This window comes from Geotrypetes seraphini, chromosome 2 (genome assembly GCF_902459505.1).
Source record: "Geotrypetes seraphini chromosome 2, aGeoSer1.1, whole genome shotgun sequence".
Taxonomy (NCBI): Eukaryota; Metazoa; Chordata; class Amphibia; order Gymnophiona; family Dermophiidae; genus Geotrypetes; species Geotrypetes seraphini.
This window is the reverse complement of record NC_047085.1, coordinates 20,610,232-20,633,809: the sequence shown is the minus strand read 5'-3', so window position 1 is coordinate 20,633,809 and position 23,578 is coordinate 20,610,232. Positions and strand designations below refer to the sequence as shown.

At 48.0% G+C, this 23,578-nt stretch overlaps 1 protein-coding gene across 2 annotated transcripts in view; it reads right to left on the bottom strand.

The window, feature by feature from the left end:
* PTP4A3 (protein tyrosine phosphatase 4A3) overlaps window positions 1–23,578 on the bottom strand; it is a 224,017-nt gene that overhangs the window by 84,898 nt on the left and 115,541 nt on the right. For both annotated transcript variants that reach the window (XM_033933157.1, XM_033933158.1), the window contains exon 4: window positions 8,703–8,795. In XM_033933157.1, coding sequence (XP_033789048.1) covers window positions 8,703–8,795 — 93 coding nt within the window. The remainder of the gene's footprint in view (window positions 1–8,702; window positions 8,796–23,578) is intronic.

Genomic DNA, 23,578 nt, shown 5'->3' with positions numbered 1-23,578 from the left:
GCGAATTTATTAGGTAAGGCGTTACGTGGTCGTATTTCTTACCATGATGGATTAATTTAATGGCGATATTTTGTATAATTTGTAGTCGCCTTTGTTCCTTATATGTAATGTTTAAAAACAATGAATTACAGTAATCTAGTTTCGAAATTATAAGAGAATGGACTAAAATGTTTAAAGATTCTATCTCTAGATATTTGGACATTGACCGGATTAAACAGTTAGAGTACAAATAAGATTACGTTATATTTCAGGGATCTGAATACTTGGTTGGTGTTTTGGGGAGAAAGAGATTATTTAAGTGGAGGTTTTGGGAGAGAATTTATCTAGGAGGAGGGGGAAGGGTTGGGTTAAGATATCTGGATAAATATGGACATGCTAATTAGAACTGCGTCGAATCCTAAAATTAGCCCCTAAATTGTCTTTGCTTTTTACTTCCTGTTCTCATTAATTTGCAGTAATATTGGATTTTGCATAGAAAAAAGCGTATTTTTAACAGTGCCCCGACAATACTCAGGGAAACAAGATCATCTCATTGGCTCCTAGTTTCACTCTGAAGGCTGCACCGTTATCGCTGTAGTGAACCAATTCTATCATTAATATCCCCTGGAGGTTCATGTAATCGAGGCAGATAATGGACGGGGTCACCCATTTGCGTTTCCTCCGCTCGTCAGCGTTGATGCCGGGAGAGGTTACTTGCTTTTTCTTTTGCTGGAAAGTTTCTGTACCGGACAGTAAAAGGAAAAAACTTTAGTGATGACGTTTTTTTTTATGGGGGGGGGGTGGGCGGTGTCAGAGGCCAAAAAATCATGAATAAATGAAACCGTAGATACGGGAACTGCGAATAAAGAGGGAGAAGTGTATAGCCAGACAGCAAATTTTGGTTGGGCCTAGGGAAAAAAACTAGGCAGGCAAAATGTGTTCTCTCCCCCCTTCTTCCCCACCTCTGCTGCCTGCCTCATCTCCTCCACTCAATTAAAAAAAAAAAAAGCCTGACCAATTAGATCCTCATCAACCTATACCGTATTTCGGAAGAACACGAAGACATACCTATTCGAAAGATGTCTCTCTAATTAATCGCTTCCTTCCCTAACTCTGCGACATCTTAACATTCTTTACTTATCTCATTTTATGTAATCCGCTCCGAATCTGAAATGAATAGAGCGGAATATAAATCATTTTTAGCACAGAATAGGATATCCAGCCAGCTGAAGAAATCCCCCTGAATGTGCCAAGAATCAGGGCTGTGGAGTCGGTAGATAAATGTTCCGACTCCGACTCCTCAGTTTTTTGTACTTCAGACTCCGACTCCAGGTACCCGAAATTTCCTCCGACTCCGACTCCTCAGCGCTGGTTCATTTTCAGATCGTTAAAATGGAATGTCAAGTTGAGAGAAATGAGCATTTTCGACACCACCTTCTTTTTGCTTTTAATCAAGGTTCTAAGGCGGCAGAAGCTGCTCGCAACCTTTGTGCTGTGTATATAGTGGGTGCTATAGCTGAAAGAATCGCTCGTGATTGGTATGTCAAGTTCAAAAACGGAGTCGGTAGATAAATGTTCCGACTCCGACGCCTCAGTTTTTTGTACTTCAGACTCCGACTCCAGGTACCCGAAATTTCCTCCGACTCCGACTCCTCGACTCCGACTCCACAGCCCTGCCAAGAAAGCACAGTTACTTACCGTAACAGGTGTTATCCAGGGACAGCAGGCAGATATTCTTAACGCATGGGTGACGTCACCGACGGAGCCCTCGGTACGGACCTTTTTAACTAGAAGTTTCTAGTTGGCCGCACCGCGCGTGCGCGAGTGCCTTCCCGCCCGACGGAGGAGTGCGTGGTCCCCAGTTAGGATAAGCCAGCTAAGAAGCCAACCCGGGGAGGTGGGTGGGACGTAAGAATATCTGCCTGCTGTCCCTGGATAACACCTGTTACGGTAAGTAACTGTGCTTTATCCCAGGACAAGCAGGCAGCATATTCTTAACGCATGGGTGACCTCCAAGCAAACAAAGAGGGAGGGGGGATGGTTGGCCATTATGAAAATAAATTTTGTAACACAGATTGGCCGAAGTGTCCATCCCGTCTGGAGAAAGCATCCAGACAGTAGTGAGTAGTGAACGTGTGAACTGAGGACCAAGTGGCTGCCTTGCAAATTTCCTCTATGGGCGTGGAACGGAGGAAAGCTACAGAAGCAGCCATAGCTCGGACTCTGTGGGCCGTGACAGCTCCTTCTAGTGAGAGACCGGCCCGAGCATAGCAGAATGCAATACAGGCAGCAAGCCAATTAGAAAGCGTCCGTTTGGAGACAGGACGACCCAAACGGTTAGGATCGAAAGACAAAAATAGCTGAGGGGATGCTCGGTGAGCTCTGGTACGATCAAGGTAGTAAGCAAGGGCACGCTTACAATCCAGCGTGTGCAACGCCTGTTCCCCAGGATGCGAGTGAGGTTTAGGGAAGAAGACGGGCAACACAATGGACTGGTTGAGGTGAAAAGCCGAGACCACCTTGGGAAGGAATTTAGGGTGGGTACGCAGAACAACCTTGTCATGGTGAAAAACAGTGAATGGTGGGTCAGCAACCAGTGCATGCAGTTCGCTAACTCTCCTGGCAGAGGTGATGGCAATTAGGAAAAGCACCTTCCAGGTAAGAAGCCTGAGCGAAGTTGTGGCAAGAGGCTCAAACGGAGGTTTCATGAGTGCAGATAAAACCACATTTAGGTCCCAGACGACAGGAGGAGGCTTGAGAGGCGGCTTGATATTGAAGAGACCTCTCATAAATCTGGAAACCAGAGGATGAGCCGTGAGGGGTTTTCCGAGGATAGGCTCATGAAACGCAGTGATGGCACTGAGGTGGACTCTGATGGAGGTAGACTTGAGGCCAGCATTGGACAGCGAGAGCAAATAATCCAATACAAGTTCCACCGCTAAAGAGGTGGGTTCATGATGATGCCGGAGACACCACGAGGAGAATCTGGTCCACTTCTGATGGTAACATTGGAGGGTGGCCGGTTTCCTGGAGGCGTCCAAAATGAGGCGGACCGGTTGAGATAGATTCTCTGGAGAGGTCAGCCCGAGAGAAACCAAGCTGTCAGGTGGAGCGAAGACAGATTGGGGTGCAGTAGAGACTGATGCTGCTGTGTAAGTAGAGTAGGAAACACAGGAAGAGGAATGGGCTCCCTGGAGCTGAGTTGTAGCAGGAGGGAGAACCAGTGTTGACGAGGCAACCGAGGGGCGATGAGAATCATGGTGGCTTTGTCCTTGCGGAGCTTGGACAAGGTCCGCAACATCAGAGGAAGTGGAGGGAAGGCATACAGGAATCGATCCCTCCAATCGAGGAGGAATGCATCCGGGGCCAGACGGTGAGGAGAGAAGAGTCTGGAGCAGAAGTGGGGCAGCTGATGATTGTGAGGTGCTGCAAAGAGGTCCACCTGCGGAGTGCCCCAGCGAGCAAAGATGGAGAGTAGAGTCGGAGGGTCCAACGTCCACTCGTGAGGTTGAAGGATGCGGCTGAGATTGTCGGCCAGGGAGTTCTGTTCGCCCTGGATATAGACCGCCTTGAGGAAGAGATTGCGGGCCGTGGCCCAGGTCCAGATGCGTAGAGCCTCCAAACAAAGGGGGCGAGATCCGGTGCCGCCTTGCTTGTTTATGTAGTACATGGCGACTTGATTGTCTGTGCACAGGAGAAGAACCTGAGGGCAGAGAAGATGTTGGAAAGCCTTGAGGGCGTAGAACATGGCTCTGAGTTCCAGGAAATTGATGTGATGACGACGCTCCTGTGGGGTCCAAAGTCCCTGGGTGCGTAGATCTCCTAGGTGAGCTCCCCACGCATAGGGGGACGCATCCGTGGTGATGATCATGGAGTGGGGGGGCAGATGAAAGAGCAGACCCCTGGAAAGATTTGAGGAGTTCAACCACCTTTGGAGAGATTGCTGAAGAGATGATGTCACAGAGATGGGATGAGAAAGAAGATCCGTAGTCTGTGACCATTGGTTGGCGAGAGTCCATTGAGGCGTGCGGAGGTGGAGACGTGCTAGAGGAAGGACATGTACTGTCGATGCCATGTGTCCCAGGAGGACCATCATCTGTCGAGCAGGAATGGAGGGGTGTTTGAGCACCTGACGACAGAGATGGAGCAGCGTCCACTGACGATCGGAGGGAAGAAAAGCCCTCATTAGAGTGGTGTCCAGAACAGCTCCGATGAATTGGAGTCGCTGGGTGGGAAGCAAATGCGACTTGGGGTAGTTGATCTCGAACCCCAGGAGGTGGAGGAGAGAGATGGTGTGATGAGTAGCCTGTAGCACAAGTTGAGATGAAGGTGCTTTCACCAACCAATCGTCCAAGTAGGGGAACACCTGGAGGTTGTGAGACCTGAGGAAGGCCGCAACTACTATGAGGCATTTGGTGAAGACTCTGGGTGAGGAAGCGAGGCCAAACGGTAGCACCTTGTACTGATAGTGGCGGTGCAATACTTGAAACCGTAGATAGCGGCGAGAAGCCGGATTGATGGAGATGTGAGTGTAGGCCTCTTTGAGGTCCAGGGAACATAGCCAGTCGTGTTGAGAAAGAAGAGGGTAGAGCGTGGCAAGGGAGAGCATTCTGAACTTCTCCTTTACCAGACACTTGTTGAGGTCCCTGAGATCGAGAATGGGACGGAGGTCTCCCGTCTTTTTGGGTACCAGGAAGTAGCGGGAGTAGAATCCCTGACCCCATTGATCTGGAGGTACTTCTTCGATGGCATTGAGAAGGAGGAGGGATTGAACCTCCCTCAGGAGGAGGGGGGTTTGAGAGGAGTGTGAAGCAGACTCTACGGGAGGGTTGTCTGATGGAAGAGTCTGGAAGTTGAGAGAGTAGCCGTGGCGGATGATGTTGAGGACCCACTGGTCCGATGTGATGACCTCCCAACGGCTGGAGAATATGGTGAGACGACCTCCGATTGGTTGTGGAAGAGGTAGCGAAGGTGGAAGACTGGCTATGCCCTGGAGAGAAGAGTCAAAAGGGCTGAGACTGCTTTGCAGGCTGAAGAGGCTTGGAGGGTTGAGTGGCCTGAGAACGAGCCTGGGCATGGTGCTGTTGTTGACGGGGCCGCCGAGGTTGTTGAGGAGGCGGATTGAGTGGCCTGGCTGAGAACCTGCGTTGATAAGACGACTGAGGTCGATAAGGTCGGGCAGGTGGAGCCTTCTTCTTTGGCTTGATCAGGGTGTCCCACCTGGTTTCATGGGCGGAGAGTTTCTGGGTGGTGGAATCCAGTGACTCTCCAAAAAGTTCATCCCCGAGACAGGGGGCGTTGGCTAGACGATCCTGGTGATTGATGTCCAGGTCGGAGACTCTCAGCCAGGCCAGGCGGCGCATGGCTACGGCCATGGCAGAGGCACGGGAGGTGAGCTCGAATGAATCGTAAATCGAGTGGACCATAAACTTGCGCAATTGAAGAAGGCCAGAGATGTGCTGTTGGAACAGTGGGACCTTGCGCTCCGGCAGGTACTTTTGGAGGGCGGACAGCTGTTGGACCAAATGTTTCATATAAAAGGAAAAATGGAATGAATAGTTGTTCGCCCTGTTGGCCAGCATGGCATTCTGGTAGAGCCTCTTGCCAAACTTGTCCATGGTCTTACCCTCTCTGCCAGGAGGGGTAGAGGCATAGACACTGGAGCCCTGAGTCTTCTTTAAGGTGGATTCAACAAGAAGGGACTCATGGGGCAATTGAGACTTGTCGAACCCTGGGATAGGGATGACACGATAAAGGTTGTCCAGTTTACGGGGGGCCCCCGGTACCGTAAGGGGGTTCTCCCAATTTTTGTAAAAAGTCTCCCGGAGGATGTCATGCACGGGAAGCTTGAGGAACTCCTTAGGAGGTTGTTCAAAATCTAAAGCCTCCAGGAAGGCTTGAGATTTTTTTGAGTCAGATTCTAGAGGAAGGGATAGGGCTGCAGCCATCTCCCTAAGAAATTTCGAAAAGGAGGACTGCTCCGGTTTGGAGGTGGCATCGGGTGCCGACGGGTCCTCATCAGATGAGGAGGGATCCTCCTCGGTACCGGGAGGGGACTCCTCCCATAAGTCAGGGTCCCGGACCTCTGGTGCATGTCGAGACACCGGGGTGGAAGGTGCGGTATGGCGAGTCTTGGATAAAGATTTTCCAGAGCGCACCGAAACGGTACCAGGAGAAGAGGACCGGCGTCGATCCCGGTCCCGGGAAGTATGACGCTCTGCCTGGTGCCGAGGAGGATCCGTCGTGGTATGGGAGTGAACCACCGGATGGGTATGAAGTTGTTCAGCCGAAAGAATCGGCATGGAGGTGTTGATAGGTACCGAGGGGGTGGATACCGGGGGCTCGGTACGGGGCTCGGGCCGGTCTGGTACCGGAAGGAGCGGTGCCAGGATAGTGGGCAACAGGTGCTCGAGCTGTCGCTGTAACTGTTCCTGGAGTTGAACTTTCAAGATGGCCGAAATACGGTCATCTAGGGGTGGCATCGGAACCGCTTTCTTTTGCTTCGGTTCCTTAGATGCCGCTCCACGCCCCGGCGATGAGGAGGCCGATGATGAGGCACTCACCGAAATCGGGGCGGAGCGCTTGCGTGGTCGGCGCGAGGCCGGCAAGGTCAGTGTCGCCACCGTAGTTGGAGGGCGCTCGAGGGAAGAGGGAGGCTTCTTAGCCGGCTTACCTGGCGCCAGAGACGCCGATGCGGGGTCGGGCGGTGTCGAAGTAGAGGGTGCCGATTTCTGTGGTACCGCTGTCGATGTCGAGGAGTCCATCGCCGACCCGGTGCCGAACAAAAGAGTTTGTTGAATTTTTCGGTTTTTGAGTGTTCTCTTTTTAAGAGTGGCACAGCGGGTGCAGGAGTCCGCCCGATGCTCCGGACCCAAACACTGCAAACACCAATTGTGTGGGTCAGTGAGGGAGATCGGGCGTGCACACCGCTGGCACTTTTTAAAACCGACCTGCGGGGGCATGAAGGGGAAAACAGCCTCCGCAAAATCGAACCCCGAGGCCTGTATAATGGCAACAGGCCCCGCCGGGGCAAAATCGAAAAAAGGGGAAAAAAAGCAAAGTTTTTTTTTTTTTTTTTTTTACAAATCAAAGGAAAAAGAAACCCGAAGGCAAAAGAAGAAAAAATAGGGAAAAAAGCGCGAGCGGGAAGGCAAAAAGTGGTTTCAACAGCCGTTGAAAAAACACACGCGTCTTCTTCGCTCCGCGGAAATGAAGAAACTGGGGACCACGCACTCCTCCGTCGGGCGGGAAGGTACTCGCGCACGCGCGGTGCGGCCAACTAGAAACTTCTAGTTAAAAAGGTCCGTACCGAGGGCTCCGTCGGTGACGTCACCCATGCGTTAAGAATATGCTGCCTGCTTGTCCTGGGATAATGCCGCTGCCCACCTTGGCAGTGGGCGGCAGCTCCTTCAACAATCGAAACCAGCACACGCTTAGCTTTGGCGCTGAACATTGAGCATGAGAAGGTGCCAATGTCCGGACAGTCAGCATTAGCACTTAACTATCCGGGTTAACAGCATAAACAGGACCGTATAAAGGTCAGTCCTATCTTCCCCCCCTCCCTTTAACTAAGACACGGCAGAGGTTTCTACCGCAAAATGCTCCGACGCTGCTCTGATGCTCATAGAATTCTTATGAGCATCGGCGCAGCGCTGGAGCATTTCGCATCCTGGGCTGGTGTAAAAACCTTTATCGCGGCTTATCCCCTCTTTTACAAAAGTGCGCTAAGCTTTTTAGCGCACGCCAAACGCCGCCAACGCGTGCATGTTATCCTATGGACGCGTTAATGGTTAGGGCGTGCGTTGATTTAGCGCACGGTAAATCCACGCTAAAATGCTTAGCGCGCCTTTGTAAAAGAGGGCCTTTACGCGGTAACCCCAATAGCAAACCTAACCGGCTACGCTTTAGCTGGCTCCACAAACGTGGAAATTCAAGCGAAGCCCGGACACGGCTCAGCATTGAATTTCCAGGCATAACGCTGGTAGCGGTCAGAAAAACGCTGAGCGCCTTCAGCTGACTATCGGGTCCTAAATATCCCGATAATGACTATGGCCCAGGGATTCTTTAACCCAGGGGTCTCCAAAGTCCCCTCCTCGAGGGCCGAATCCAGTCAGGTCTTCGGGATTTCCCCAATGAATATGCATGAGGTCTACGTGCATGTACTGCTTTCAATGCATATTCATTGGGGAAATCCCGAAGACCTGACTGGATTCGGCCCTCGAGGAGGGGACTTTGGAGACCCCTGCTTCAACCAATGCCGCTGCTGATGGCCGCCTTAAAAACGGTCACCACCAATGCCGGGTACAGAACTGAAAATGCAGGCTCCTGGCCTACATTTCCAGCGCTTGCCTACGACGTGAATCATGCCTCTGTGGGCGCTTTAGACTGCCTAACGTCACTTCCGGCATTAGCCACGCCCATAGGTGGCCTGAAGCGCCTATGGAAGTGTGATTCCGGCGTCTTGAAACTCAGTTAAAAACGTTGTTTCAATGACATTCTTTTTACTGAGTTTGGGCGCCTACTGTCTCATAAAAAAACCCGGCACCTTCTGGAGAATCCGGGCCTAAGTGCCGAGACGTTCAGTGCACACATTGTAAAGAACATCTGTACCATTTGAAGACCAACCCGTCAATAGCTGTGATAAAGCCACCCAAAGTTAGTAGCATTTGTAGTGAAATGTTTATATTTATTTCAGGGCTTGAGAATCGTCCAAATCTACTGACCATTACTGTGATGCCGTCCTTCTCCAGTGGAGCCTTGTCATAGGTCACGTCACACACCCTTACCACTGTCGTTGCCCCGTACTTTTTCAGATCCTGAAAGGTGGAAGACAGATGGTCAGTGAACTCGAGTTCCGATGATGTGTGATAGCAAATGTCTCATGTTATTTATTTACAACATTTATAATCCACTCCATCTACAACTGTGGGAGGAATACAAAAACAGGGCAAAGGTAAGGGAAGGGACATTAAGGTGGGCAGACTAGATGGGCCGTGGGCCCTTATCTGCCATCTATTTCTATGTTTCTATGTTTCTATGTATACACTCCTTCCTCCTTAGTCGCAGTTTCGGCACCCACGGTTTCGATTATTTACGGTTTTTTGTGTCGGGACCCCCTCTAGTGAATGGACCTTACCTGGTGGTCTAGCGGTGATGCGAGGCTGGAGCGATCTTCCTACACTCCTGCCTCGTGCAGAGCCGTCATTAAAAATGGCTGCTGCGAGTTCCCATGGTCTCACGAGACTACAACGGGAACTCAGGCAGCCATTTTTGATGACGGCTCTGCACGGGGCAGGGGTGTCGGAAGATCGCTCCGGCCTCGCGTCACCGCTAGACCACCGGGTAACGTCCGGAGACGCAGGAGGGAGGCGGGGGTGGTTTAGAGTTGGCCCAAAAGTTATTCGGGAATTTTCAATATTCACGGGCCGGCTCTGCCCCTAACCACCGCGAATACGGAGGGAGGAATGTAAATCACATAAAAATCAATTTTAAAAAAACAATCTTCATAACAATATTAATGCAGTGAGAGTAATCTTTTCAATTTCTAAATATGATAGAATTACACCATATTTCATTAAATTAAACTTGTAATTACATGAATTCATTTCAAGCTTTGCATTATGAATTTTTTAAATTCTATACAGCCAGGTAGCATATTAGTTAGTAGAATTCATTTCATTATTAGCAGGAAGACCAGGTCATGTTGCACAGAATCAATTCTATCTTTAATTTCCCTCATCAAACACAATTAGACTATTCGTTCAATGGAAGGGATCATTTTTTTTATCAGGCTCCTTTAATTTGGAAAGATCTTCTTATTCTAATTAGATCTGTAGGTCAATATAGTGTTTTAAAAAAACCTTTAAAGACATTTCTGTTCAAAAAATTCTTATCTTGGAAAGTATTACCTCTATTGTTAATATTTTATACTGCTTATTTGTCATTTCATTGTGCTTAACTGGGTTTGTTTCAGGTAATTGAAATACAGTAAAATCTTGGATTGCAAGTAACTTGGTTTGCAAGACAAGCAAAACATTTTATGAAATTTTAACTTGATATACAAGTAAAGTCTTGCAATACAAGTACATACAGTATATACACATCACAACTGAGCCGATGGTTCTTCTCTCTGACGCTACAGGAGTATAGCGGCTGTTCTAAACGAGCAAAGTCTTGCAACACGAGTACATACAGTATACACGCGTCACATCATCACAACTGAGCCGATGGTTCTTCTCTCGCTGACGCTGCGGGAGTGTAGCGACTGTTCTAAACAAGCAAAGTCATGCAATACGAGTACACACAGTATACACACATCACAACTGAGCCGATGGTTCTTCTCTCTCTCTCTGACACTGCGGGAGTGTAGCGACTGTTCTAAACAAGCAAAGTCCTGCAATACGAATATATACAGCAAACATGCGTCACATCATCACAAATGAGCCGATGGTTCTTCTCTCTCTCTGACGCTGCAGGAGTGTAGTGACTGTTCTAAATGAGCGAGGCCTTGCAATACAAGTAAGTATAGTATTTTGTATTAAAGTTTTTGGGTGGTGGAACGAATCGTCTGAGTTTCAATTATTTCCTATGGGGAAATTAGCTTTGATATACGAGTGCTTTGGATTACAAGCATGGTTTCGGAACGAATTATGCTCGAAAACCAAGGTTTTACTGTATATTATTATTCGCCATGAAATTATTAGGGCTTTGGTGGAATATAAGTCAGAATGTAATGTAAAGTAATTTAAGAAAGGTTTGGACAAGTTCCTGGAGGAAAAGTCCATAGTCTGTAATTGAGAAAGGCATGGGGGGGGGGGGGAGAACCACTGCTTGCCCTGTATTGGTAGCATGGAATATTGCTACACCTTGGGTTTTGGCCAGGTATTAGTGACCTGGCTTGGCCACCGTGAGAACGGGCTACTGAACTTGATGGACCATTGGTCTGACCCAGTAAGGCTATTCTTATGTTCTTAATTTGATCAGCAACCATAAAAACCACTTAAAATGTTTGATTACATTGATTTATTTATTGGGATTTATTTACTGCCTTTTTGAAGGAGTTAACAGCAAGAATAAGTCAAACATAAGAAACAAATAATTACAGCAGTAGAAAACAAATATAATAGACTCTCTGTTAACCAGAGCTCTATTAACCTGAACTCTCAAACAACCAGAAAAAAAATCTAAGAAATACTATAATACTTTAAATAAAAATAAAATCAATTTCTGGAAGAAATTTAAGTGTAAACTGGGCATGCCACACTTAAGTATACACACACATTGCCTACCACATGTCCAGTAGTTTGTCTGGAACAGTTTATGGTATGGCTTAGTATTAGTTAGAACTATGTTTAATAGTACTCTCAAGCAACCAGAAACTACATTTATCCGGCATCTATCAATAACCCATGGGTGCCGGTTAACTGAAAGTCTACTGTATTCAGATGGTTAAGGGGTTGGAAGAGCTGCCGTACAGCGAAAGATTAGAGAAACTGGAACTCTTCTCCCTCGAACAGAGGAGATTGAGAGGGGACAAGATCGAAACATTCAAGGTACTGAAGGGGATAGACTTAGTAGATAAGGACAGTTTGTTCACCCTCTCCAAGGTAGGGAGAACAATACAAAGTATGGCATAATACAATGCCAACACAATGTGTGAGAAAACATTTTAATAGATAAGCAAAGCACCCCGGATTCTCAATAGGGAACAGTCCCCGAGTGAGAAGATCCACCTGGACCAGCAGTTTGAGGTCTTTGTCCCTCTGGAGGTGAACTAGGTCCGCATACCAAAGTCTGTGGGGCCAATTGGGTGTCACTAAGACTACTAACCCCAGATGACTCTCAGTCCTGCAAATTGACTCGACTTAGCATGGGCCACGGGGGAAACATGTACAAGAGCCTTTTTTCCGATCATGGTTGGACTAACACTTCCAATGCCGTACTTCCAAACTTACATCTTCGGCTGTAAAAGTAATCCACCTTTGTTTTACCGCCGAGATCTTCAGATCCATCTCTGGACTCCCCATCGCCAAACTATGGAGATGAATGTTTCGGAGGGATCGAAAGTCTGCCGACTGAGAAAGTCAGCCTGCACATTTTCCACTTCCGCTATGTGGGTGGCCGAGGGAGCCTGCAAATGAGCTTCTGCCCACTAAAAGAGGTGTTGACCTCTTGCCTGTTGACATAGGCCAGTGGCAGGCAAACTCATTAGTCAAAAGAACCAAATCAGCAGCACAACAATTAAGATTTTTTTTGAGAGCCATACCCCGTGCCCCCTGCTACAATGGCTGCGTCAACCCGACTGACACCCCGCTCGCCTGCACGTAGTTGAAATCGATTCGTGGCAGAGCCTAGAGAATGACACGGGGAAAAAATCTGTCCCCGTCCCCGCGAGCTTGGTCCCCCATCCCCGCAAACCATCTGATCCCATCCATACAGGCCTCAAATATTTTTACACTGAACTTATTATATTAAAGTATAAAAAGAAACAATATTCTGTACAATTTATAAATTAGCATCTTCTCCCCAATCTCTCTTCCCCATTTCCCTTCAGCGTCCTCAGCCCACTCTCTCTCACTTCCCTTCAGAGCGCACATAAAAACAAGCAAACAATTTTATATCATTTTCATTCTATTCATTCATAGAAATTAAAGTCTAAATAATGCAGTCACATAACAAAACATGATTTTACAAAAATAATTCCCTGCACAGTCAAGTCTGCAAGGATTACTAGATGTCTTTCAGCAGCTCACCTCCCTCCCTCCCCCTTACCTTCATGGCCAAGTCAAAATGATCTACCAACAATAAAATTTTTAAAAACACAAAGAACACTGTACGCAGAGAAAATGTTAATTATCATTTATATTCCACGGGTTTTCAAAGAGGTCAAGGCAGACTTTATGCAATGTCACCTCAGTAACAACTATACAAAAATAGACAAATATACCCCCTCCATTTTTACTAAACCGTGATAACGGTTTTTAGCGCAGGAAGCTGCGCTGAATACCCTGCGCTGCTCTCGATGCTCATAGGCTCCCTGTGCTAAAAACCACTATTGCGGTTTAGTAAAAGGGGGCCATAGTGCAAAATATAGACAGCATATATAAATTCTCAAAACGGACACATTTTGATCACTAAAATTGAAAATAAAATCATTTTTTCTATCTTTGTTGTCTGGTAATTTTCTCTGGTTGCACTTTATTTTTCTGACTGTGCATCCAATATTTCTTCCCTTCTTTCAGCCCCTGTATGCTTCCTCTCCTCTAGACCTCATTCTCTCCCCCAACTTTTTCTTTCTTTCACCCTGCCCCCTTCTTTCTTTCTCTCCATGCCCCTTTTCTTTCTGTATGTCTGTCTTTCTCTTTCTCCATGCCCCCTTTCTTTCTGTCTCCCGTCTTCCTTCTTTTCTGTCTCCCGTCTCCCTGTCCCCCTTCTTTCTTTCTTTCTCCCTGCCCTCCCTCAAGCCACCGCCATTGGGGAACATGCTGCCACCGCCGCCAGGGAACAGGCCGGCACCGAGTTCTGAGCTCTCCCTGCTTCCCTTCCCCGCGGGGCTGACCAACTCTCATCACCCGACTTCAATTCTAACGTCAGAGAGGAAGTTCCGGGCCAGCCAGGTAGCGATTGGCTGGACCAGAACTTCCTCTCCGATATCAAAACTGATGTTGGGTGGAGAGAGCTGGTCAGCCCCGTGGGGAAGAGAAGCAGGGAGAGCTCCGAACTTGGCGCCGGCCTGTTCCCCGATGGCGGCGGTGGCGGCCTGTTCCCCAATGGCAGTGGCTTGGGGAAGGACAGTTAGAAGGGAAGGGAAGCAGGTTGGGCACCCTGCTCTAGAGGAGCCACGAGCCGCACTCAAGTGGCTAAAGAGCCGCATGTGGCTCGCAAGCCGCAGTTTGCTGACCACTGACATAGACTATCACTGTTGCATTGTCTGAGAAGACTCTGAATGCCTTGCCTACAAAGACTTCTCCAGTGCCTGAAGCGCTAATTGAATGACTCAGAGTTCTAGTTGATTTATGGACCACTTTTAATGAGTCTGTGTCCAACGACACTGAACTGTAACCATAAAAACTAGCATTGGTCGTTAGAATCTTCCAGGAGGAAAACTGAAGAGGTATGCGCCTTGAGAGTGCAACTGCTTGCAGCACCACCGCATACTATTCTTTGCTTCCGGTAACCAGGAAAGCAATTCCTGAAGTGAATTCATCTGAGGAAATCATTGAGAGACAAGAGAGTCTTGTAGATAGAAACATAGAAAATGACGGCAGAAAAGGGCCACGGCCCATCCAGTCTGCCCACACCAAAGTCCCACCCCCTATCTACCTCCATGAAGAGACCCGATGTCTCATATGCGCTCTTGCCCAAGGGACCACCTCTACGGCTGCTGCCATCAACCCCAGGAACTGCAGATAATGGGGGAGTCGGACTCTGTAGAAGGTAAAAAATCTGCTCCAAATATGAATGCACCTGGATCCCTGCCTTGCGGAGGTGCACTGCTACCACCACCACCACCTTCATAAAAGAGCGAGGTGCTGTTGCGAGGTCAAAAGGGAGCACCGAGAACTGGAAATGCTGCTCCAGCACATGAAACCGCAAAAACCTCCTGTGGGTTGGAAAAATAGGAAATGTGGGGCCTCTGTCAAATTAAGGGAAGCAAGAAACTCTACCTGGCGCCACTGCTGCAATGACTGATCAAACAGTCTCCATGGGGAAATGTGGCACTTTCAGAGCAGCATTGACTGACTTGAGGTCCAGAATTGGTCTCCAGTCTTCTGAGCCTTTCTTTGACATGAAGAAGTATATAGAGCAGGGCTGCCCAAGTCCGGTCCTCGAGATCTATTGGCAGGCCAGGTTTTCAGGATATCCACAATGAATATGCATGGGAGAGATTTGCCTGCACTGCCTTTTTGGTATGCAAATCTCTCTCTCATGCATATTCATTGTGGATATCCTGAAAACCTGGCCTGCCAGTAGATCTTGAGGACCGGACTTGGGCAGCCCTGATATAGAGTATCTGCTTGAGCCCGATTCCTCATCCGATACAGGCTCTTTGGCCCAAAGATCCAGTAGCCTTTGTACCATTACCCAGACTCTGAGGGCTCTCTCCAGCCAGCTGAAGAATTTACAAAGAGGTCTGGAAGGGAGGCACAAAACTCAATTTTGTAACTTTCTCAAAACAATTTCTACAACCCAATGGGCTGTGCCCATCTGAGCTCAGACTGACCAAAAAGCTGACAGCCTGCCCACTATTAGAGGGGGGGACTTGGCCTCTGTCCTTGTATCATTGTGCTTTCTTGGAGGTTGGGGAAGGAGCTGTCTCCTGCCCCCCCACTAAACCTCTGCCGTGATCCCTGAAAGGACCTCTATGTCGCTCTGCCTCCCGCATAAGGACGGAATCTTCAAGAACCTCATAGTCATAGTCCTAGTCACTTGAAGGGACCATTCTGGTGACTCCTAATGGTCTGTGACCAGCTTTGTGATGTCTGGATGTGAGGGAAAGAAGGCGGTCGGAGCAACTGTGACGAGGGGGCTGGAGAAACTTCCAGCTTCAATTCTCATAGCGAGGCAAAAATAATGCCCAAGAGCGCAGAGGCTTTGAACATCCGGTGCACTGTGGGGATCATCCCCCTGGGTCCACAGCCTGTTCTCATGCTGAGAACCAGACTCTGCCAGGGAAACTGCATCCTGGAATAACATTGGCAAAGAACTGGACTTTCCATCCTCCCAGTCTATGTCAGACCGAATTGCCTGGTCCAGCTCCGTTCTCCTCATAAGTTCGGGGACTTCCCTTGCGCCACCCACCTTGTCGCGCTGAACGACCCCCAACCCCACTGCCTTCCAGAGGTTGAATGTTACTATCTTGACTAGCCTCCACCTGATACTTTCTACTTATAGCATTGTAATCTGCATCCTTTGGTACCACCTACGTGGAGGCTGAAGTGTTTGTACTAGGTGCACACGAAGGTCCTCCCTGCGTTGAGGACAAGGTCGTTGGTGGTTGCCAAGGATGTATTAAGTGGCCCGTTTGCAATTTGAGCTGTGTTGCATGATGTGTGATAGGTATTTGGTGTAGTTGCTTAATGCGCTCTAGGCAAAAGGCTGTGTGCAGCTGTACATGGGTACTTGTTATATGACAGATGAACTTAGCATTTCACAGACGACCTTGTTTGCTGTAAAGAGGTTGAATGGGGAGGTCCCCAAATGTTGTACTGTTGCCACTGGAAGTGGCAAAAAGAAAAAATTCTGGTGTGAGGGAGTCTTAGATGCAAGATATAAGGGAAGACACCCCCCTCCCCGAATGAACTTAAAAGCCAGGAGTACAATATGTTGATTTCTACCGCTAAGAGGTGCACCAGAGAGACCTTTGTTTCCCCCACTTTCACACAGTAGGATTAATGGTATCATTACTGCCATTTGCAAATGAAAGCATGGAATTGGGACACTTTCTCGAAAGCCTGGATGTGCTGCAAGGACTAGGGATTTACCCGGATATGTCCTCTTTTTAGAGGACTGTCTGGGGGCTCGGGATGTCTTTTCAAAACCTGGCACTTTGTCCGGCTTTTGAAAAGCTGTTGAGATCGGGGATACATTAACAGGAAGGAGTGTGGCATAAGCCCCTAGGAAACAGTGGAAGCCTTGCAGACAAGTTCTGCTCCAAAGTACAAATGAAGACACAACCAACATACCGGAACCTGAGCAATTCTTCAATGGAAATCAAGCAGAAAAAACTAACATCCATGGAAGTGAGCCTTGAAGATGTGCGCAGGCAGATGGAAAAACTAAAAACTGACAAATCCCCGGGTCCGGACGGAATCTATCCAAGGGTTCTGAAGGAATTAAAGGAGGAGATAGCGGGACTTCTGCAGCAAATTTGCAACCTATCCCTGAAAACAGGCGTGATCCCGGAGGATTGGAAGATAGCCAACATTACGCCCATCTTTATAAAGGGATCAAGGGGTGACCCTGGAAACTACAGACCGGTGAGTCTGACCTCAGTTCCGAGGAAAATGGCGGAAGCACTGATAAAAGAAAACATCGATGAACATTTTGAAAGAAACAAACTTTTGATAACCAGCCAACATGGTTTCTGCAAGGGGAGATCGTGCCTAACTAACTTATTGCACTTCTTCGAAGGAATTAACAAATGGATGGACAGAGGAGACCCCCATAGACATCATATACCTAGATTTCCAAAAAGCCTTTGACAAGGTGCCTCATGAACGTCTACTCCGGAAACTGAAGAACCATGGGGTGGAAGGAGATGTACATAGATGGATCAGAAACTGGTTGGCGGATAGGAAACAGAGGGTAGGAGTGAAGGGCCACTACTCGGACTGAAGGAGGGTCACGAGTGGGGTCCCGCAGGGCTCAGTGCTCGGGCCGCTGCTATTTAATATATTCATAAATGATCTGGAAACAGGGACGAAGTGTGAGATAATAAAATTTGCGGACGACACCAAAATATTCAATGGAGCTCGGACTAAAGAGGACTGCGAAGAATTGCAAAGGGACTTGAACAAACTAGGGGAATGGGCGACGAGATGGCAGATGAAGTTCAACGTTGAGAAATGTAAAGTATTACATGTGGGAAGCAGAAATCCGAGGTACAACTATACGATGGGAAAGATGTTATTGAATGAGAGTACCCAAGAAAGGGACTTGGGGGTAATGGTGGACATGACAATGAAGCCGAAGGCACAGTGCACAGCGGCCACTAAGAGAGCGAATAGAATGCTAGGTATAATCAAGAAGGGTATTACAACCAGAACGAAAGAAGTTATCCTGCCGTTGTATCAGGCGATGGTGCGTCCGCATTTGGAGTACTGCGTCCAATATTGGTCGCCATACCTTAAGAAGGATATGGCGTTACTCGAGAAGGTTCAGAGGAGAGCGACACGTCTGATAAAAGGTATGGAAAACCTTCCATACGCAGAGAGATTGGAGAAACTGGGACTCTTTTCCTTGGAGAAGAGGAGACTTAGAGGGGATATGATAGAGATCTTGTATCATGAAGGGCATAGAGAGAGAGTAGAGAGGGACAGATTCTTCAAACTTTCGAAAAATAAAAGAACAAGAGGGCATTCGGAAAAGTTGAAAGGGGACAGATTTAAAACAAATGCCAGGAAGTTCTTCTTTACCCAACGCGTGGTGGACACCTGGAATGCAATTCCAGAGGGCGTAATAGGGCAGAGTACGGTACTGGGGTTTAAGAAAGGATTGGACAATTTCCTGCTGGAAAAGGGGATAGAGGGGTATAGATAGAGGATGACTGCACAGGTCCTGGACCTGTTGGGCTTCCGCGTGAGCGGACTGCTGGGCACGATGGACCTCAGGTCTGACCCAGCGGAGGCATTGCTTATGTTCTTATGATTTTAGCGACAGGTTACAGATCACTAACAACAGATCACCAATTTCATGTTCGAGTTCTTTCAGTACACCATTACTGAAGGTCATGCAAACCGCTCTGAATTGACTCCCCAGTCATTAACCCGGGGACTGCCTGTATAGGAATAATTACATTACATTACAGATTTCTATTCCGCCATTACCTTTCGGTTCAAAGCGGATTACAAAAAGAGTTATGGAAGAAGGGTTACAACGTTAGATCAGAGAAGGTTTCCAAGAGAGGGAAAAGTAGGATCTGGGGTTAGGGAGGGGATGGTAAGAGGAGGGTTAAGCTTTATCATGGTATTAAGCTTTATTAAGGGATTTCTTGAAGAGTATAGTTTTTATTTCCTTTCTGAACCTATTGTAGTCTGGGGTTGTTGTCAATAGGTTGGAGACTTGGTTGTCTATCTTCGCTGCCTGAGTGGCCAGTAGTCCGTTGTATAGTTTTTTCCGTTTTACTTCTTTGATTGGGGGGTAAGTGAATGGGGTGTGTGTTTTTCTATGCCTGGTAGAGATGGTTTGGATGAGGCGGTCGTTTAGGTAGGTTGGGCTGTCTCCATTTATAGTTTTAAATAGTATACAGTAGAATTTAAATTGTATTCTTTCCTGGATTGGAAGCCAATGAGAATTGATGAATGCCTCAGTAATATGATCATGTTTTTTCAATGAATAGACGAGTCTCAGAGCTGTATTCTGAATTGTCTGTAGTTGTTTAATCATTATTGCAGGGCAGGGGAGGTAGAAGATGTTGCAATAGTCTAGGATACTTAGGATTAGAGATTGTACTAGGAGCTGAAATTGTGTTTTTTCGAAGAATTTTCAGACTTGTCTAATCAAGCCATTGAGACATCACTGATGAGGCTGGCTCTTAGGCATTGGTGGAATGAGGCATTATGACATCACAATCTCAGCTCTGGAATGTTGCTACTCTTTGGGTTTCTGCCAAGTACTTGGGACCTGGGTTGGCCACGGTTGGAACAGGATACTGGGCTTGAGGGACCTTTGGTCTGTCCCGGTATGGCAACTCTTATGTTCTTACTAGTCTTTAAGCCCGTTATATTAACGGGTGCTAGAATAGATGTGTGTGTCTGTCTTTCTTTCTTTCTCTCTCTCCCCTTGGCCGCTGTCTGTCTGTCTATGTTTATTTGTTTCTCTCTCCTTGGACACTGGCTGTCTCTCCTTGGACGCTGGCTGTCTCTCCTTGGACGCTGTCTGTCTGTCTTCCTTTCTGTCTGTCTCTCTGGCCTCTTGTGTGTCATTCTTCGTGTCTGTGTCCTTGTGTCATTCCCCTGCCCCCCCCCCCAGAGCAAAGCTGTCTGCCCCCCAGCATACCCCTTCCCCTCTCCCTGTCTCTCCATGGCCCCCTTCTGTCTTCCCCGCAGAGCAAAGCTGTCTGCCCTCCAGTACACCTTTCCCCCCAAAGTAGCCCCCTTTCCCTCTCCCTGACTGTCTTTCCATGGCCCCCTTCTGTCTCCCCCCCTCCGAGCAAAGCTGTCTGCCCCCCAGCACACCTCTCCAACAAAAGCAGCCCCCTGTATATGCAGCACCTGCACGACACCTCCCCCTGTTCTGCAATGCCTACCTGATCCATGGCCCCTTTCTGTTCCCCCCCCATGATTGCTGTCTGCACTCAGCACAACCCTCCCACCAAAACAGCCCCCTTTCCTGCCTGCTCCATGGCCCTTCTTTTTCCTCTTCCCCTCCCTCCATCCATGGTTCCTGCCACCGCTGCCGCTCCTGTTCAAAATGACCTGCTGAGGTTCGCGGCTGGCTGTAGCGAACTCGCAGGCCGCTATCCACCTCAGTAGCTTGTTCCCTCTGACGCGATCGCGTCAGAGGGATTGTGTTACCATGTGGAGAGCGGCCTGCGAGGTTCGTTACAGCCGGCCGCGAACCTCAGCAGGCCGCTTTGAACAGGAGCAGTAGTGGTTGTTGCGGGAAGGGGGGGAGTCGGCAACGTGCAGGCCGCTGTGAACAGGAGCGGCAGCGGCGGCAGGACCATGAGCCCTCCTCCCGTCATCCACCGCCAGCGCTGCTCCTGTCGCCCTATGCACCTAACTTGCGTATACGCCTCAAGCCGCGGCCACGGATGGACACAGCACACATGAGGTCCCCACTCCCCACAGGAGATGAGGCGCCGCTGCTGACAGCCAAGGTAGGTGCTGGGAAGAAGGCTAGGGACTCACGCATGTGCACTTCTGCGACCACAGACCTACAGCGCACGGAACACGCAAATAGGAGTGCGAATGCGCGAGTTAGCCTTTTATTATATAGGATGTGAGTCAAGTACAGCCAAGTCAATGAGTTACAGACGCCTGACTTAAGTACGACTCGTACTTAGGAACGCGGTTGTGGCTTCATTTGATTTCACTGAGCAGTATTTCCAGTGGAATAGGCTCCTACACTTCTCCTGCAGCAGATTCAGGAATGATGCATGGCCACGTTAAGAACAGCGTGTGGTTATGCATGCCGTACCTTAGAGGGAGCACAGGTAGGGACAGTTGGTCCTTTTGCCAGCTGGGAGCAGAGGGAAGCAGCAAGAATCTTAAAATCTACAAGTTCCGAGTTACATACAAATCCGACTTAAGAACAGCTGTAAAAACGCAACTCGTTCTTAACCCGGGGACTGGGGGGTGGGGAGGGGAACAAAAACTATGAAGATGTGGCTCTTTTACTGCAATGTTTACTTGTCTGAGCATGTTTGAAGTAGAAAACCTGCTTAATATAGACCAGTGTTTTTCAACCGCTGTTCCACGGCACACTAGTGTGCCGCGAGATGTTGTCTGGTGTGCCGCAGGGCCGCCATCAGGGCAATACTACCAGTCCTGCATTCAGGGGCCCGGAGCTGACAGGGGGCCCGAGGCAGGGGCGCCAGTAGCTCGCCAAGGCAAAGTGAGTCGATCACCCAGGACTCACTTTGTCTTGGCGATCTAATCTATCGAGCCGATAAGTCTTCTTCTCCCCGACGTCAATTCTGCAGTCGGAGAGGAAGTTCGGGCCAGCCAATCGCTGCCTGGCTGGGCGGAACTTCCTATCCGATTGCAGAATTGACGTCAGGGAGAGCATGCGTCGGCGTCGGCTTTGGGGCCTGTTATCCATTGGTGGGTCCTGTTCCCCGATGGCAGCGGCAGTGGCTTGGGGAACGGCAGGGAGAAAGAAAGAAAGGGGGCAGGCAGGGAAACAGAAGGAAAGAAAAGAAACAGAAAAAAAGAAAGAAAGGTCAGGGAGAGAGGAAGAAAAAGTTGGGGGAGGGAATGAGGTGTGGAGGAGAGAAAGCATACAGGCTGATAGAAGGGAAGAAAGATTGGATGCACAGTCAGAAGAAGAAAGTGCAACCAGAAATCACCAGACAAGGTAGGAAAAATGATTTTATTTTAAATTTAGCAAAGTGGAGGCAGTATTACCACAGTTTTCAAAGGAATTTGCCCAAATAACTTAATAGTTAACTGGGTAAATTCCCAGAGATGAAAACTTCCCTTCACTTACTATGCACAGTTCTGAATTTATATCTGCTGTCTATATTTTACAATATGGTCACCTTTTACTAAACCGCAATAGTGGTTTTTAGCGCAGGGAGCCTATGAGCGTCAAGAGCAGAGCTGGGCATTCAGCGCAGCTCCCTGCGCTAAAAACTGCTATTGTGGTTTAATAAAAAGGATGGAGGGTATATTTGTCTATTTTTGTATGCTATAAAAACCAAATACAGAGAGAGACTGAGAGCTGTTGACGAAGAGCTACGTGTGTGTCTTTCTTCGATTCCAGCCAGAATATCAGCTTTGTGTTCAGCCAAACAGGCCCAGGTTTCGCACTGAATAAAGTATTTTATAATTTTTCACTATTCTGTTTACTTAATATTTCATAATAAAGTAATTATAAAATACTTTCTTTGTGTTTATTTGATTCCTATTCAAGAGAATTACTTTATATATAGTCAATATAGGCACAGAGTTAAATTTTTTAACATTTTCTAATGGTGGTGTGCCTCGTGATTTTTTTCATGAAACAAGTGTGCCTTTGCCCAAAAAAGGTTGAAAAACACTGATATAGACCCAGGGCTCAGTAAAACATCAAAGGATTCTGGTATTTTTAAGCGCCTGAAGCCTGGCTGCCCACTTTACTACTAGCCAGGTACATAACAGCCAATTCCAGGAAAATGAGTGACTGAATTTGCACTTTGGCTCAGGCTCAGGGTGAACGAGATGACGATGAGGTAAATCCTTCTGAACGCTGCTGGCTTTGGTTTCTTGGCCTGCCTAAGCTAAGCGAGGCTTTTCCTGGCGGGAGATCACATGCTGTGAATATGAGGAATTTTTTTCCCCCACTGGTGTTCCAGTAGGAAAAAGAATGTGCGGGAGAGATGGAGAAGTGAAGGCTGCAGAGAAAGAGTGAATACCGTATCTGTCTGTCTATAACTAGCAGGGGTGCAGACCTACCACAAAACTATTCTGCCTTTTTTTTGGTACTAACTTTGCAGACCGACGTCATAAAGGAGGATGGAAATACAGGGCTCTTTTTACTAAATGGCGCTAGAGCAGGGATGTCAAAGTCCCTCCTCGAGGGCCGCAATCCAGTCGGGTTTTCAGGATTTCCCCAATGAATATGCATGAGATCTATCTGCATGCACTGCTTTCAATGCATATTCATTGGGGAAATCCTGAAAACCCGACTGGATTGCGGCCCTTGAGGACCAGAATCCAGTCGGGTTTTCAGGGTTTCCTCAATGAATATGCATGAGATCTATTTGCATGCATTTCTTTCAATGCATATTCATTGGGGAAATCCTGAAAACCCAACTGGATTCCGGCCCTTGAGGACCAGAATCCAGTCGGGTTTTTAGGATTTCCCCAATGAATATGCATGAGATCTATCTGCATGCACTGCCTTCAATGCATATTCATTGGGGAAACCCTGAAAACCCGACTGGATTCTGGCCGAGGACCAGAATCCAGTTGGGTTTTCAGGGTTTCCTCAATGAATATGCATGAGATCTATTTGCATGCATTTCTTTCAATGCATATTCATTGGGGAAATCATGAAAACCCGACTGGATTGCAGCCCTCGAGGATGGACTTTGAGATCCCTGCGCTAGAGGTTTTAAGTGCAGGCCGGCGAGGTAAATGCTCCGATGCTCACAGAATTCACACGAGTTTCAGAACAATGACCTCTCCGGCCCGTGCTAAAATCCTCTAGCAATGTTTAGTAAAACCCAGTG